Source organism: Equus asinus, chromosome 2, assembly GCF_041296235.1.
Source record: "Equus asinus isolate D_3611 breed Donkey chromosome 2, EquAss-T2T_v2, whole genome shotgun sequence".
NCBI classification, from domain to species: domain Eukaryota; kingdom Metazoa; phylum Chordata; class Mammalia; order Perissodactyla; family Equidae; genus Equus; species Equus asinus.
The window spans coordinates 28,625,927-28,641,739 of NC_091791.1; the positions used below are offsets into that span (position 1 = coordinate 28,625,927).

The 15,813-nt window shown below is 39.5% G+C and overlaps 1 protein-coding gene across 6 annotated transcripts in view; it reads right to left on the bottom strand.

Moving 5' to 3' along the window:
* Positions 1-259: 259 nt before the first annotated feature.
* Positions 260-15,813, bottom strand: part of BTRC (beta-transducin repeat containing E3 ubiquitin protein ligase) — a 161,124-nt gene continuing 145,570 nt past the window's right edge. For all 6 annotated transcript variants that reach the window (XM_014837639.3, XM_014837644.3, XM_014837641.3 and 3 more), the window contains 4 exons: positions 14,801-14,911; positions 13,271-13,349; positions 5,887-6,079; positions 260-3,996 (listed from right to left, as the gene is read on the bottom strand). In XM_014837639.3, the coding sequence (XP_014693125.1) occupies positions 5,918-6,079; positions 13,271-13,349; positions 14,801-14,911 (352 nt within the window). In that variant the 3' untranslated portion in view covers positions 260-3,996; positions 5,887-5,917. The remainder of the gene's footprint in view (positions 3,997-5,886; positions 6,080-13,270; positions 13,350-14,800; positions 14,912-15,813) is intronic.

The following is a 15,813-nucleotide window of genomic DNA, read 5'->3' on the forward strand; positions in this document are numbered from 1 at the left end:
CCAGAGAGATTAACTTAGCCTGTAGGCTTTGGGTGAACTTGTTAGAAGTGAGAATTATTCTAGGAGGTAAGGAGGTAAGAGAGGAAGGCAAGGAGAAGCAAGGGCACCTTTTCATGTTCTCCAGCTCTTAGAAAGTCTGTTGAACTGATCCAAATGAGGAGGGAGATCAGAAATGTGGATTAAAGTCATATGGTAAACCTGATCATCAAAGAGCGTGATGGTCACAGGCGGTGGGTATCTCAACATCCCCTTTTCCATCTGGAAGTACCTTGGATTCCTCCAGAATCAAGCTTGCAGCCTAGCCTCTCAGGCATACAGTATTCTGGGTTGAAATGCTCCCACTTCAGGCAGGAAGATATTACCATCTAAGGTAAATGGAAGATGCCAAGAAGGCCAACAATACCAAGGTATCTAATCTAATTCTAGGAAAGAAAGAACTGCCGTAATTATTTCCAATACTCTCCACCCCGTCCACCCCAAGCCCTTTGTTTCCACATTCAATCAAGTGTTAAGCAAGGAGGAGACGACCATAGCTGTTCAGACCTATGGGCACCAGGAGACTGCAAAGGAGAAGAGTGCATACTTTCATCTCTTCAGCTTTTGATTTTACAAAAGAAAAATAAAAAGGATTTTTCTTACTCAAGCAGAAAACAGAATGATTTAGGGGTCCCAAGGTCTTTTCCAATTCAGAAACAAGTTATGAGGGCCAGACTTTATTACTTGTCAATAGAGGTCCAAAGGGTCCCTGTCACTGAAGTTTCTGGTGAAGAGTCACCAGAGAGAATTTTGCCAAGGGACAAGTGTAAGAGGCCTCCCCTTCCCATTACCCTTTACAAGTGTAGAAGGCGTCCCACGAAAGAGGACACTCACGTCCACTTTCAAATTGCACATAAAAGGATGTTCTCAGCGGTGGAAATACACATACGTGCAGCAAGGCATGCTGGTTTTGTCTAAGCAGCCCCGGTGGGAACAGAGCTCGCACGTGCCCACAGAACTGCCAGGTGGAGGTGCAGGCACACACTCCTTGCCCGCCTTTGGAAGAGCTCCCTCCCATCTTTAAGAAATGTTTCTTTCAGGCCCACATTTGAATTTTAGTGAGAAGAGACTAATCTACAATGGAGACATTTCATTTCAGAGCCCAGAGACACCTTCAGCTCCTTTCTACCAATCCTTTCAATGTGTTGAGACTTTCTTTGTTTCTCCTTCCTTTTTAAAAAGGTCAAACTTTACATTTATTCTAGCCCAGTTGGGGATTAGTGATAATCAATTCCCACTGAAATCATGCAGAGATGGTAAGTGGGGTTTACCTTCTCTGGAAATGAACTTCTACTTACCTGATTATTTCTTCTACAATGAACTGGTAAATGACCCCCAGAGCTGAGAGATGTGACTGACTCAAGTTTTTCAGACCACTTAACTTCATTCCCATTTCCATCAGCAGCAAAGGACAACTTGGAGAATATCCTTGACGGAGCTAATGGCTCCAGACTGCAGGGTCCACCCTCGATCTCATTTATGAGGTACTGGACAAGTTTCAAAACAGTCTTAGAAACAATACACCTTCAACTGAACCTAGATGGGAGAGCAAAACCCCAGGCACCAATGAATATTCAACAGCTCCCACTTTTGAATAGCAGCATATAACAAAAGGGCTAGTAAAGTTATGGCTATTGGACAATATTTTGAAACAGCTTGAAATCCACGCCTCTTCAATGTCTGACCTGTGTTATTCAGGGCTGACGATGGCACTCTGCCTCCTCTGTAGCACAATCCTCAACCAATCACAAAGCCATTAACAGTCAACACAATAGACAAGGAACCTTGACAGTGGCTAAATAGAAAACATGTCTCTGTAGCATTTGGGTAGTTGGGAAGGGAATTATACTCAGAAAATATTTCCCAGGCAATGACATATTATTACACTGGGAAATATTTTCTGAATATAACCTGGAACTAAAAGCTAAAAAGCACTCATAAAGCAGGAAAGGAAAAATGCATATGCATAATCTGCCTCTCAATATGAAATAACAACATTCAGTCTGGGCACATTTTGGGAAGAGGACACCTTCTTGCAAATCAGAGGGAAGAGTGAAGATGGTTTTGTCTGCCCTTTCTCCTCTGCTGAACTAAAGGTGGCTTGGCTTTGAGGTCACCTGCAGCTAGCTCCTATTCTGATGTTTTTACAGCAGCTGGTTAAAAACGGGCTTTCTTCTACTCAACTGCTTTAATTAGGAACAGAAACAATGGGCCTGACTGCTCAGCTTCGAAGGGAAACTTGAGACTGCACTGTGGCCTTGAGGCCTTCGATGAGCGTGCCCATGCTGGTGCATGTCCACTCCTGCTCTGGGACACAAGCTGAGCACACGCTCATAGTATTCCCTGTGCTCCCAGCTCGGGGCGGCACCCGCGCCCTGCACTTGAAGCCCACACAGCTCCCTTTCAAGTGGCCGGGTTAGCCTGGCCCTTGCTGAGGTCCATTTGTTTATGTTGCTCACCAACTGCCAGAGAAATTTTATTGACTGGGGAGAGTGGAGAGTAAAATAAGGCCAGGAGGAGGAAGAAAAGGAAAGAGAAGGCAGTTTCTGCCTCATTAATAAACCCTGTGTGCCAAACTTCACCCTGATCCTCTCTCTCTGGCAGCTTTGCCTTTTGTAAATACTGAAAAGCAGAAGGAAAGTTCTGCAGTGCAAAGTTGAGATGATTAGCTTGAATTCTGAGAGATGATATTTTCTGGTCTAAATGAAAAAGAAATCAACGTTTACTCCTGACCACCCCTCTTGAGCTATTCTGATAGTGGTCTTGGCAAAATATAGGCGCCTGGGTGCTCACAAGCCCTGATGAGGAAATCAGAGACGTGAACCATTATGCAGAACGCACTGAGCGACTGGCTCTGGCCATTTCAAACATTTCCGTAGGCTGAGCTTTACCAGTGATTTAAGATGAAGTACAATGCTTTTTATTACACATCTAATTGTTAATGAGAGGAAATGCAATCAGCAACTGCTTTCCACACTCTACATGGAATCGAGGAGACTGCTGAGTCCAGAAAAGATGCAGCCATTGATGGAGCCCAGGAAATTTCTGACCCCTCCCTTTTTTTTGGGTGGGGGGCCGGGGGCCGTGCTAGGAGGAGAAGAGAGAAGAGTTGCAAGTATGATGAGAGTACCATGTCTGAGAATCCATTGTTGCCACTTAGGGTCACTTGCAGCAAAAGCCTGGGTTTGAAATTTTGGCTGAACACATTTAACTCTTCCAAGTGTTACATTTTCTAGCTGATTTGCCTCACGCCAACTGAGGACACTCTCTTCATACTCTTTCTTCTCAGGTGGAGCAGAGAAACAGCTTGAAGGGGAGAGGGGGAAAGGGGGAAGAGGAACAGAAACAGAGAAGAAGATGAAAGGAAACAAGCCCAGATCTTCCAGTGTGTGCATCCTTGTTTTCTCTTTCTTGCCCCAGAGGCTACACAGACAGCTGTCTCCTCCTAAGCATAGCAGGGCAGGGCTGATCTTGCCAGGCGCTGGGCACTCCCGCAGTTCACATGGAGACACTGGGTGCTGTCTGGCTTAAAGTCATATCCCCCTGTCCCCTAGAAGTGGGTATCTCCCAGTAGGCTACATAGGGAAACTAGTTCTTCTGCTTAATGGCAAAGCAAGAGAGATTCTGGCAAAACACTAAATATATTTATAAGTCATCTTTGTCTGGAACCAAATGAGGAAAAAACAAGTGTAGAGGGGACAGGTGAAGGGGAGGGGAGGTGCGATTTAAAAGTTCCAATCATTCACGAAAGATAAAAGACATCTTCTGATAGCAGCACGGAAGCAGTCAGCTGTGTTGAGTAGACCATCCTGGGTCGACTGCAGACCAACTGTGTCCCAACAGGAGTCTCAAAGTCCCACTCCTCAGCTAGTCCGGGAAAGTGGGTAGTAGTTTGACTGTTACGGTTGTTGCTCATCTTGGTATGGGCAGATACGTTAAATACTGCAACTTTAATGAGTCCTGTGTGAAAACAGAGCAAATAGTCATTAGTCCTTTTCCCTATATTTCTTACTTGCTCTAAGAGAAGAATATTAACCTAGCCATCAATTGGGAGAAAGGCTCAGAGGTCCTTCCTAATGCCTGCTCTCTGCCCATGCCACGCAGGAGCTTCTGTCGAAGGCTACATGGCCTGTTTGGGGACTTGGCAGGGCTCACTAACATGCTCACGGCAGTAGTGCTCACACAGAGTGACTCTGATGTCTTGAGATTAAGAGTGACTATGGTGGGTGTAGCATCTAACGGTAGAGCAGGTAAGGACAGCTCTGAGGTTCTGGCTCCGAGTGGCCAGGACAGTTGTGTCATTAGCAGAAGCAGGGGAGTTGGTTGAAGCTGTCTTGCTGCTTGTCTAGAGGGCACTGACAGTGTAGACGAGGGGAAAATATGATTGTTAGATGTGTACACTAGATGCGCTCCTAGTACCCTCAAGGATAGATGTGTAGGTGGTGGCTGGAAACGTGGCCTGGAGATAAGGCAGAGGTTGGGACTAGAGACACAAATTTGAGAGTCATCTACATTGAGATGACAGCTGAAGCCTTGCTCCCAAGAGATAAGGCAGCCAAACAAGGGAACTTAGACAAAGAAGAAAAGCCTGACGCAGACTCTTAGGAGATGTCTATGTTTTAAGGGTGAGAGGAGGAGGCACACATAATCAGAGAGCCAGAAAGAATATTAAAAATGGAAAAATGTCATAGAAATCTAGGGAGGAAAAAATTTTGGCAAAAGGAGGGGATAGGTACTTGATGATTACAACATTAACACTAATCACCACTTTTTACTGAGGGCCTTGTGTGCTAGGCATTGTGCTAAGCACTAAGAATTTTACATATAAGACTTCAATGCAATCCTCACAACAGCTCTGTGGAGTAGGTATTGCAACACTCACTTTACTAATAAGGAGACCGAGGCTCTGGGAGGTTACTTGCCCAAGGGGACACAGCTAGGACTCTCACCCAGGCCTGCCTGTGTGACTTGCGGAAGCAGCTGTCCTCTGTGAGAGAAGTTAAGCACTGAAGTGAGCCTACCAGGGCATGAACCACCTCACTCAGAAGAACCAGTGCGAAAAGATGTGCAGAAAAGTGTATTAAATGTGTACTTCTGCCATAAGAACTGAGGCAAGCATGGGAAATGAGAAATCATAATGACAGCAATGCTCCCCAGTAGCTTTTTCCAAAAAAAGTTCAGTTTTCCCAAATGAGCAATAACCTAATTAATGTATTTGAACTGGTTAGGACACAAGGTATGATCTGAATATACCATAATATAGATAAAGATGAATTCTAGGATCTTTTCATGTCTCAGAGGGAGGATGCAGACTTGAGTGGGAGAATACACTGAGTTTTCACCAACTCCATAGCTACTTCCAAGGTCAAAAGACAGTTCTTTTCTTTTTTGGAGGGGATGGGGCCTGAGGATAAGGATAAAAAAGCTACCTTTTATAATCAAATGACACTGACAAGGCAGAACTGTGAGAAGTCAGTGTGATATTTCACCAAGTGATTTTTCCATTCACACGTTAGATTACCTACTTGGATTAAAGGGTCTCAATTATAGGTACTGGTTCGATTTGGTTAACTACAAAGTCAGGATTTGGGGTCATTACTCTTAGTTTCGAAACTAATTCAAATTTCATTTTATTTTCTTAACAGTCCTATTAGATAACTGGGGCAGAAATCATTAGTTCCACTACACAAGGATCATCTAGATCTAGTTCAAGAATCATCTAGAACTGAGGCTGGCTTTATAGGGCTTGGAAAGATAAAGGGCATGAGAAGGCTCCATGAGCTAGTAACACCTTACAGCCAGTACTCCATCTCCTATCCAGAGTGCTATGTACACAATTCTTTTTCATACCTGGGCAAGTATGAGGTCAGTGTATGATTATTTATCTGGAGATATAGGTGTATGTTCGAGAAGGGGAGTGGGGGGGTTCAGCTTGGGCAGCTGGATCATTTAGGAAGTCCCAGATGAGGATTGTGTCATCATGTGAACTACTGACAATCTGGAATTCATCAAACTGAAGTCGGAAAACTCTTCCAGAATGTTCCTAAAGAAGCAGAAACAAAAACTTTTGAACTACTCAAAATCAAAAGGACACAAATTCAGCAACATGTCAGAGGAGTCTATGGAAAGGTATGGTATGCTGGTAATTTACCATTTATCTCTTTCAAGAATTCATAGAAAAAAGCTGGATTAAAGGCTAGATGGAAAGTCAAATATTGGGCAGTTAATTTCATACACAAAGTAACATCCACTAGAGCTGAGACATGTCAAATAGTATGCTAGTTTCTCATTGCTGACTGTCCTTGGCTTAGGCTGAACGAGAACATTCCTCAGGACCTCCCTCAACTTATCCTCTCCCTGTATCTCTAGAATTCTTTTACAATCAGAGGCCAAGGATTGATGAGCAATAACAAGTGGTGTGCTGTTATATGTTTATCAATTAACTCTCCTCAATTTGTAAAAGCAGTTGTACATTTTCATGGTGTAAAAATTCCTATCCTGGCCAATTTAAAACTACCCATGTAAGGTCAACCAGCTTGCAAAATTCATGAAAATTTAACAATTGGCTCTCATAAGCAGGTGGAAGCCTGCTCTACCACACCATTAGCAGTGCTAACCAAGCACTGCTGATCAAGATGTAGAATATTTCCAGCATCCCAGAAACTATTCATGCCCCTTACTAGTCAATACTACCTTCATCCCAATGCTATCGTCATCAGTTTGTTTTTCCTGTTCTTGAATTTCATATAAATACACTCATATGGTATGTATTCTTCTGTGCCTGGTTTCTTTTACGCAACGGTATAAGATTCCTCTCCACTTCTGCATGTAAGAGTGCTTCATTCTTTTTATTATTACTGGTTGATAGTCCATTATATGAACACACTATGATTTGCCTTTTCTCCTGTGGTGGACATTTGGGCTGACTGTAATTTTGGCTATTATAAATAAAGCTGATAAGAACATCTATATACATGTCTTTTCATGGCTATACATTCTCATTTCACCTAGGAGCAGAACTGCTGGGCCATAGTGTAGGTATATGTTTAGCTTTAGCAGACATGGCAAAACAGTTTTTTAAAAGTTGTGCCTATTTACGCTCCCACCAGCAATGTATATCAGAGTTCCAATTGTTACACATCTTCACTAACAAATTGATACTGTCAATCTTTTAAATTTTAGCTATTTTGGTAAGTATGTAGTAGTATTTTATTCATGTTTTAATTTGCATTTTTCTTTATGCAGTTGAGGAAGTTCTCTATTCCTAGTTTGCTGAGAGTTTTTATCATAAATGGATTTTGCCTTTTCTGCATCTATTGAGATAATCATGTGATGTTTCTTTAGCCTTTTTTTTTGATGAGGAATATTGGCCGCGAGCTAATATCTGTTGCCAATCTTCCTCTATTTTTTGTATGTGGGCTGCTGCTACAGCATGGCCCAATGAGCAGTGCAGGTCTGTGACCAGGATCTGAATTGGCAAACCCTGGGCCGCTGAAGCGGAGCGTGCAAACCCAGCCATAGACTACAGCACTAGGCCAGCCCCTCTTTAGCTTTTTGATGTGATGGGTTACATTAAGTGATTTTTGAATATTAAACCAGCTTTGCACACTTGGAATAAATGCCACTTAGTCATGGTGTATAATTCTTTCCATATGTTGTTGGATTCAATTTGCTAATATTTTGATGAGGATTTTTTTTAAATTTAAGAGTTAGTTCATTTCACTGGCATATTACTAGCTTTTAAATAATTTTAGAAATTTCCTTATTGTGAAATCACTAAACATAAGGACAGTGACAAAACCATACTCAAATCTGAAGCAAATAGTTCAAAATATTACCAAAAAAATTCTACCTAATAAAGTCATATTAGTCTTGCAATTGTGTGTTTACCTATTATATTACTATTTAAAAAAACATTTTATTTTGAATTATGGTAAAAACCACATAAAATTTACCATGTTATCCTTTTTGAGTGTATAGTTCAGTAGCGTTAAGTGCAATCAATCTCCAGAACTTTTATTAGACCACAACTTCCCATTTCCCCCTCCCTTCAACCCCTGGCAACCATCTTCTAACTTTTTATGTATTTGACTACTTTAGATACCTCATATAAGTGGAATCACACAGTATTTGCCTTTCTGTGACTGGCTTGTTTCACTTAGAATAATGTCCTCAAGTGTCATCCATGTTGTAGCATATGACAGTATTTCCTTTCTTTTTAAGGGTGAATAATATTCTCTTATGTGTATATATATATATATATATATATATATATATATATATATATATACGTCAGATTTTGTTTAGCCATTCGTCTGTTGATGGACACTTGGGTTGCTTCCACCTTTTGGCTATTGTGAATAATACTGCTATGAACATGGGTATGCAAACATCTCTTTGGGATCCTGCTTTCAATTCTTTTGGATATATACCCAGAAGTGGGAGTGCTGGATCATACGGTAATTCTATTTTTAATATTTTGAGGAACCACCATACTGTTTTCCATAGAGGCTGCACCATTTTACATTCTTTTTTTTTCTTTTTGAGGAAGATCAGCCCTGAGCTAACATCCGCTGACAATCCTCCTCTTTTTGCTGAGGAAGACTGGTCCTGAGCTAACATCTGTGCCCATCTTCCTCTACTTTATATGTGGGATGCCTACCACAGTATGGCTTGCCAAGCGGTGCCATGTCCATACCTGGGATCTGAACCGATGAACCCTGGGCCACCAAAGCGGACCATGCACACTTAACCACTGCGCCACCAGGCTGGCCCCCCATTTTACACTCTTTACAAGATATAAATGAGCTCTGTGATCATGAAACATTGGTCTGTAGTTTTCTCTTCTTGTAACATCTGTTTGGTTTTGGTACTAGGGTAATGCTGGCCTCATAGACTGAGTTAGAAAGTATTCACTCTGCTTCTATCTTCTGGAAGAGATTGTAGAGAACTGGTATAATTTCTTCTTTAAACATTTGGTAGAATTCACCAGTGAACCCATCTGGGCCTGATGCTTTCTGTTTTGGAAGATGATAAATTATTGATTCAATTTCTTTAATAGGTATAGGGCTACTCAGAATGTTTATTTCTTCCTAAGTGAGCTGTGGAAGACTATATCTTTCAAGGAGTTGGTCCATTTCATCTAGATTTCAAATTCTGGGGCATGGAATTGTTCATAGTATTGTTTTATCATTATCCTTTTAATGTCCACAGGATCTGTAGCGATGCAAAGCTGAGTTTAACACTAAAAAATCAATGTAACACACCAACAGAACAAAGGCAAAAACCATATGATCATCTCAATGGATGCAGATAAAAGCATTTAACAAAACCCAACACTAATTTCTAATAAAAATTTTCAGCAGTCTAGGAGCAGAAAGGAACTTCCTAATCCCCTGACAATGTACTTACCAAAACACCTATAGCTAATTTATATCTATATATACATATATAAAATGGTAAAAGACCAAATGCCTTCCCCCCATTCACTCTTACCACTTCTTTTGAACACCGTACTGAAGGTTTTAGTCAGTACAATAAAATAAGAAAGAGAAATGAAAGACACACAGATTGGAAAAGAAGTGTATTTCTATATATTTGCAGTGAACAATCCAGAAATTAAAATTTTAATTTTAATAACATTTGCAATATCATTAAAAATATTAAATACTTAGGGATAAATATGACAAAGACCTTCATACTGAAAACTATAAAACATTGCTGAAAAATTTTAAAAGACCTAAACAAACAGAGAGATACAATCCTAAAGAAAATCTCAGCAGATTTTTTGTTGCTGAAATTGGCCAACAGATTCTATAATTCACATGAAAATTCAAAAGATTCAGAAAACTTTGAAAAACAAGAAAGTTGAAGGACTTAAACTACTTGACTTCAAGTGTTATTAAAAGGCTGCAGTAACCAAGATAGTATGATACTGGCATCAAGACAGACAAAAAGACCAATGGAACTGAACAGGTCTATAAGCATCATCAACCAATTTTTGACAAAGCTGCAAGGCAAGAGGAAAAAGGATAGTCTTGAATAAATGGAGCTGGAACATTGGATATGCATATGAACTGTGATCCATACCTTGTACCATCCACAAAAATTAACCCAAAATGAATCACAGACCAAAATGTAAAACCTAAAACTATAAAACTTTTGGGGGCCGCCCAGTGCCACAGCGGTTAAGTTTGCAAGTTCCGCTTCTCAGCGGCCTGGGGTTTGCCGGTTCAGATCCTGGGTGCTGACATGGCGCCGCTTGGCAAGCCATGCTGTGGTAGGTGTCCCACATATAAAGTAGAGGAAGATGGGCATGGATGTTAGCTCAGGGCTAATCTTCCTCAAAAAACAAACAAACAAAAAACTATAAAACTTTTAGAAGAAAACACAGGAAAAATCTTTGTGACTTTGGATTAGACAAGGTTTTTTAAAGATATAATAGCAAGATATAAGATATAATACAAATAAGATATAATAGAAAAAGTTGATACATTGGACTTAATCAAAATTAAGAATTTGTGCTTTTGAAAGATACTTTCAAGGGAATGAAAAAACAAATCACGGACTGAGAGAAAATATTTGCAAATCACATATCTGATAAAGGACTTGTATCTTGAATATGTAAAGAAATCTCTAAACTTAATAATAAGAAAACCACTCAATTAAAAAAACAGGCAAAAGATTCAAACAGACACTTCACCACAGTATATAGATGGACAGCAAATAAACACATGAAAAGATGCTCAACATTATTAACGTTAGGGATACGGAAATTAAAATCACAATGAGGTACCACGATACACTTATTAGAATGACTCAAAAAGACTGTACTAAGTATTGGAGAGGATGTGAAGTAATCGGAACTCTCATACACTATTATACAATAATGCTAATTGGTACAACCGCTTTGGAAAACAGTTTGGCACTTTTCTAAAAATATTAAACATACACTTAACATATAACCTAGCCATTCTGCAGCCAGGCTTTGCCCCAGAGAAATGAAAGCATATGTTCATACAAAGACTTGTACATAAATGTTTATAGAAACTTTATCTGTAAAAGCCAAAAACTGGAAACAACCCAAATTTTCATCAACTGGCAAAAAGGGTAAATAAACTGTGGTATAACCAGAAAATGGAATACTACTCAGCAATTTTTGAAAAAGAATCAACTATTGATATACATCAATAACATGGGTGAATATCAAAATAATTCTTCTTAGTGAAAAGAGACAGGCAAAAAAAAGCATATACTGTAGGTTCCTTTTATAAAACCCTAGAAAATGCAAACTAATCAATATTGACAGAAAGCAGATCAGTGTGCGTGGGGACTGGAGCAGTGGGAAGTGGGGTAGGAGGGAAAGAAAGGATTACACAGGGGGCATGATGATATGTTCATTATCTTAGTTGAAGTGATGGTTTTATTGGTATGTACATATATCAAAATTTAAGTTGTACACTTTAAATATGTCCACTTTATTATATGTCAATTATATCTCAATAATCTGTTTTTAAAAACTTCATAAGACAATTCAATAAATAAACAAGGACAAGATTTGAACAGACACTTAAGAAAAGATAAACACATGAAAAGATGTTCTACATCATTATCACAGAAATGCAAATTAAAACATCACTATATACCCACTCAAATGGCTATAATTTTTTTAAAAACTGACAATACCAAGTGCTGTCAAAGATGAGGAAAATGAGACTCTTATACATTGTTAGTGGAAATGTAAAATGGTTTGTATTTGCAAACTCCCAAAATGCCACTCTGGGAAATAGCTTGGTAGTTTCTTTTAAATTTAAACACACTTATCACAGGACCCAGAAATTGCACTCCTAGGTATTTACCCAAGAGAAATGGAAATGATATGTACATACAAAAACCTGTCTGGGAATGTTTTCAGTATCACCAAAAACTAGAAACCTTCCAAATGTCCTTAAACAGATGAATGAATAAACAAACAGGTTCATCCACACAATGGAATACTACTCAGGAATGAAAAAGAATGAAGTACTAACACATGCCACCACATGGATGAATCTCAAATGAAGTGAAAAAAGCCAAATGCAAAAAGCTACATACTGTATGATTTAATTTATATGACAATCATAAGATAGTAAAACTATAGGACAGAAATCAGACGAATGATTGTTAGGGGTTGGGGAGAGGGGACTGACATGAAGTGTCATTTTTTGGGGGATGGAAAATGTTCTACGTCTTGATCGTGGTGTTTAAACAACTGCAAAATTCATAGAAGTACATTAAAAAAGGGGCAAATTTTGCTCTATGTAACTTACACTTCAAAAACCAGACTTAGATTAATTATAAAGTTAATGAAAGTAAACATTTTCAAAAATGTGTGAAATGTGCAGGTAAGCCACATCTGGTGCTGAAAGAATGAGCTTTAACTCCAACAAGGAAGACAAAGAAATCTCTCCCTCTCTTCTCCAGAGCAGAGACTGCCTAAACGTTGAGAGTCAGGATTCAGAACACTGGGCTTCAAATGCTTGCTCTCCTGTTTTTCCTGAGTTGTGCCAAAGATGCTGTCCTCCCTAGTGCCCCACTTAATCTTCTTTTTCTAATGGAAGCAGCTTTTAACCTTAGGCCATTTTCTAATCTGGGCCTTTGGTGAACACCACGATAAATAAAAGACTTGAGAGCTTTCAAAGGTGACATTCCCCCTTTTGAGTCACTTCTTTCCTCAAATGTCAAGCTGTTCAGGCAAGGGTGTATATGAAGACCAAAAAAGAGGGGATTCAAGTTGCGGGAGGCAGCATGCCTTGAATAGGATGCAGAACTAACGGGCTGACCAGGGGGTTCACGCAGACTCCCTGAGCACTTTTTGCAGGCAGAGGTGTGCAGGTCCTCAGATTCTGGAGAGGTTCCAATTTGAGTAATTATGTTCTCTCTCCCTAAGTACCCCCTACTGTTTCTGGAGGATACAGAATTCTTATTCACTTCCTGTACTAAAGTGTTGTGTAGAGTTGCTGTGCAGCTGTTAAACAGCTGCCACATTCCTCTCCATACATAGTCTCTAAAGCACTTTTGGATGAAAGGTGCTATATAAACATATTTTATTATCATGTATTGGTTGCCTTTCCATTTAGTAATAGGTTTTGGGAAGTTCTAACTATCAAATCCAGGTCTGTATTCCACAGCACATCTATGTTTAATTTCTTCCCCTTCCTGCTCCCCAACCCCCTCTAAATGACAAGGTTCTTACCACAAGGGTCCGTAGACAGAGAGTCCCTGCAGGAGCACGGGGGTCCAAGGCAGCTACAAGATCCCACACTTTAATTTTTCTAAAGATCAAGAAGGGGACCAAAATCTTAGTTAAAAGTAAAATTAAAGCAACACAGGAAGAATAGCAAAAAGTCATGGCACTAAATATGTATGGTGGATATAGTTTATATAATAATGCAGCTCACAGGAATATATAAAACCTTTTTTGTCTGGGAGATTTGGTTCTTGCATTCATTTTTGTGTAGAGTTATTGGTCTTAACAGGGGAAAATGTAGGTGATTAACCTAAAGATGAGAAATAGGTTAGCTTTAACCACACTGAAGATAGTGAATGGTAAAGTTATATCATACTTTGGGGTCAAGAAGAGATATCAGACCTCTTAATGATATAAGAGATCACTTCGACCTAGAAACCTACAACTCTGAGGCATCTTCTTTCTGGTCAATTCTAAGAATAGCCCAGGTCAAATGTACCAGAGGACTGGGGTGCATTTAAGAACTCGGGAGTTTATATAAGCAAATCCTCCTATTTTGATTTACATAAGAAAAGTTTAGCTCTTCTAAAAATCAATTATAAGTCATGTCTCCTCAGGGTAAATAACAGACAAATCTCAAGAAAGCTGGGTACAGATCAAAACCAGGGCAATGAGAAATACAACCTTGAACCTAGCTGGAGCATGTTGTCACACCCTGAAAAATTTTCCAAGGTATGACAGTGATGGCTGACTCAAAGCAGAGGAATTGGGTCTGTTACACTTCCTGCTACTTGAGTTGTATTGATATATAAGTGTGGCCAGTTCATAAACTAAGATAACGTTGTAAGTAAGTTTCTGATACTTTAAAAGCCAATGTTTGAACTGTAGCCTCCACTCGCCCAAATCGGGCACCTTGACAAGAAGAAATGATAAAAGAGGCCTTCATAAGTGAATACACGTTTGTAAGAATTTACTATGTGCTTAGCATTGTGGACATGGGATCCATCCACAACATGAATGGATTCTATAACCACTGGAAATTAGATTGAAGAAAATGAAGATTACCGAGATAAAGTTACTCACTGTACCTGAAATTCTAGGAGGTGAAAACAAGAGGGCTGCGCTTTTAGGAATCACTCAGAGAGATCAAAATGCAAGACTCTACCACACTAAGCCCCAAAGATACTGCCCTCCAATGTTTCAGTTTTATTAATGAGTCACTATTTTATATGCACATCCTATTATACCGTTCGTCCAGTTCTTTGCTTTTTAGGGCAAAACAGACAACTATGTAACTAAATAACCAAAATATTAATTAAAAACATGAGCAAATAAGTGCAATTAGATGACTGCGAAGAATATTTTGGAAAAGAGTGAACAAAAGAGCGGTGAACACGTAGATTAGACACAAGAAATACTGGATCCTCTCTGTGAAATCTTTAATCTTACAGAGACAAGGCAAGGCTACATTTAACAACCTAAGACAGGAGGGATTAAGATGTAGGCATATTTTTTTAACACTGTTAGCAAACCTACCCATCATAGGCCCCACTGACTATCCTCTTGTTATCAAATCGAATACAGCGCACCAACTCCTCGTGGCCTTCTAACACCCGTAAACATGCACCACATTCTATGTCCCATAATCTGGAAGAGAAAATTGAGTCAAGTGAATTTTCATGTATTCTTTTCTAAGCTTGGAATGTTATAATAATATACTTCATATGTCTTTTAAAAATCCACAAAAATAAAATCAATCAATATCCATACAAAAATGTATTGCTTTCAATGTAATTTATTTCCTTTCTGCCATATAACTCAGGCAGAAAAATGTATGATTTAAGTTCAAACATAGCATATATTTTCAAAGCACAAAGCTTTGTATAATTGACCAAGACAAGAAAAGTAATCCTGAAATCACCAGTAAGAAATGAGATGCAGTCTGGCAGTGACATCACAAGGCATGTCCACCTCTGTCACTGAGGACACTCTGCTTTCACCCACTGTCCAGAACTGTCTTTCTCATATAATGGAAATGCAAACTAAGTTCTCAAAAACTTTTTTTTTCCTTTTTTTTTTTAAGGAAGATTAGCCCTGAGCTAACTACCGCTAATCCTCCTCTTTTTGCTAAGGAAGACTGGTCCTGAGCTAAAATCCGTGCCCATCTTCCTTTACTTTATATGTGGGACGCCTACCACAGCATGGCTTTTGCCAAGTGGTGCCATGTTGCACCCGGGATCTGAACCGGCGAACCTCGGGCCGCTCAGAAGCAGAACGTGCGAACTTAACCGCTGCGCCACCGGGCTGGCCCCTCAGAAACTTTTATATACTAATCTAAAAAACTGTATGCTTTCAGACCAATCCAAATATTTCTAGGAATGATCATTTCCTCAGATATAACAATAGCTCTATCTTTGGTATTTTTAATGGCCTTTTCATCCTCTTAGTACTTCTTTGAAGGAAGGGAGGGGACTGATAAATCGTGCAAATTCTATTAATAGCTGTGTCATTCATCCCTGTGAAGGGAAAACACCAAAAAGTACTTCAAT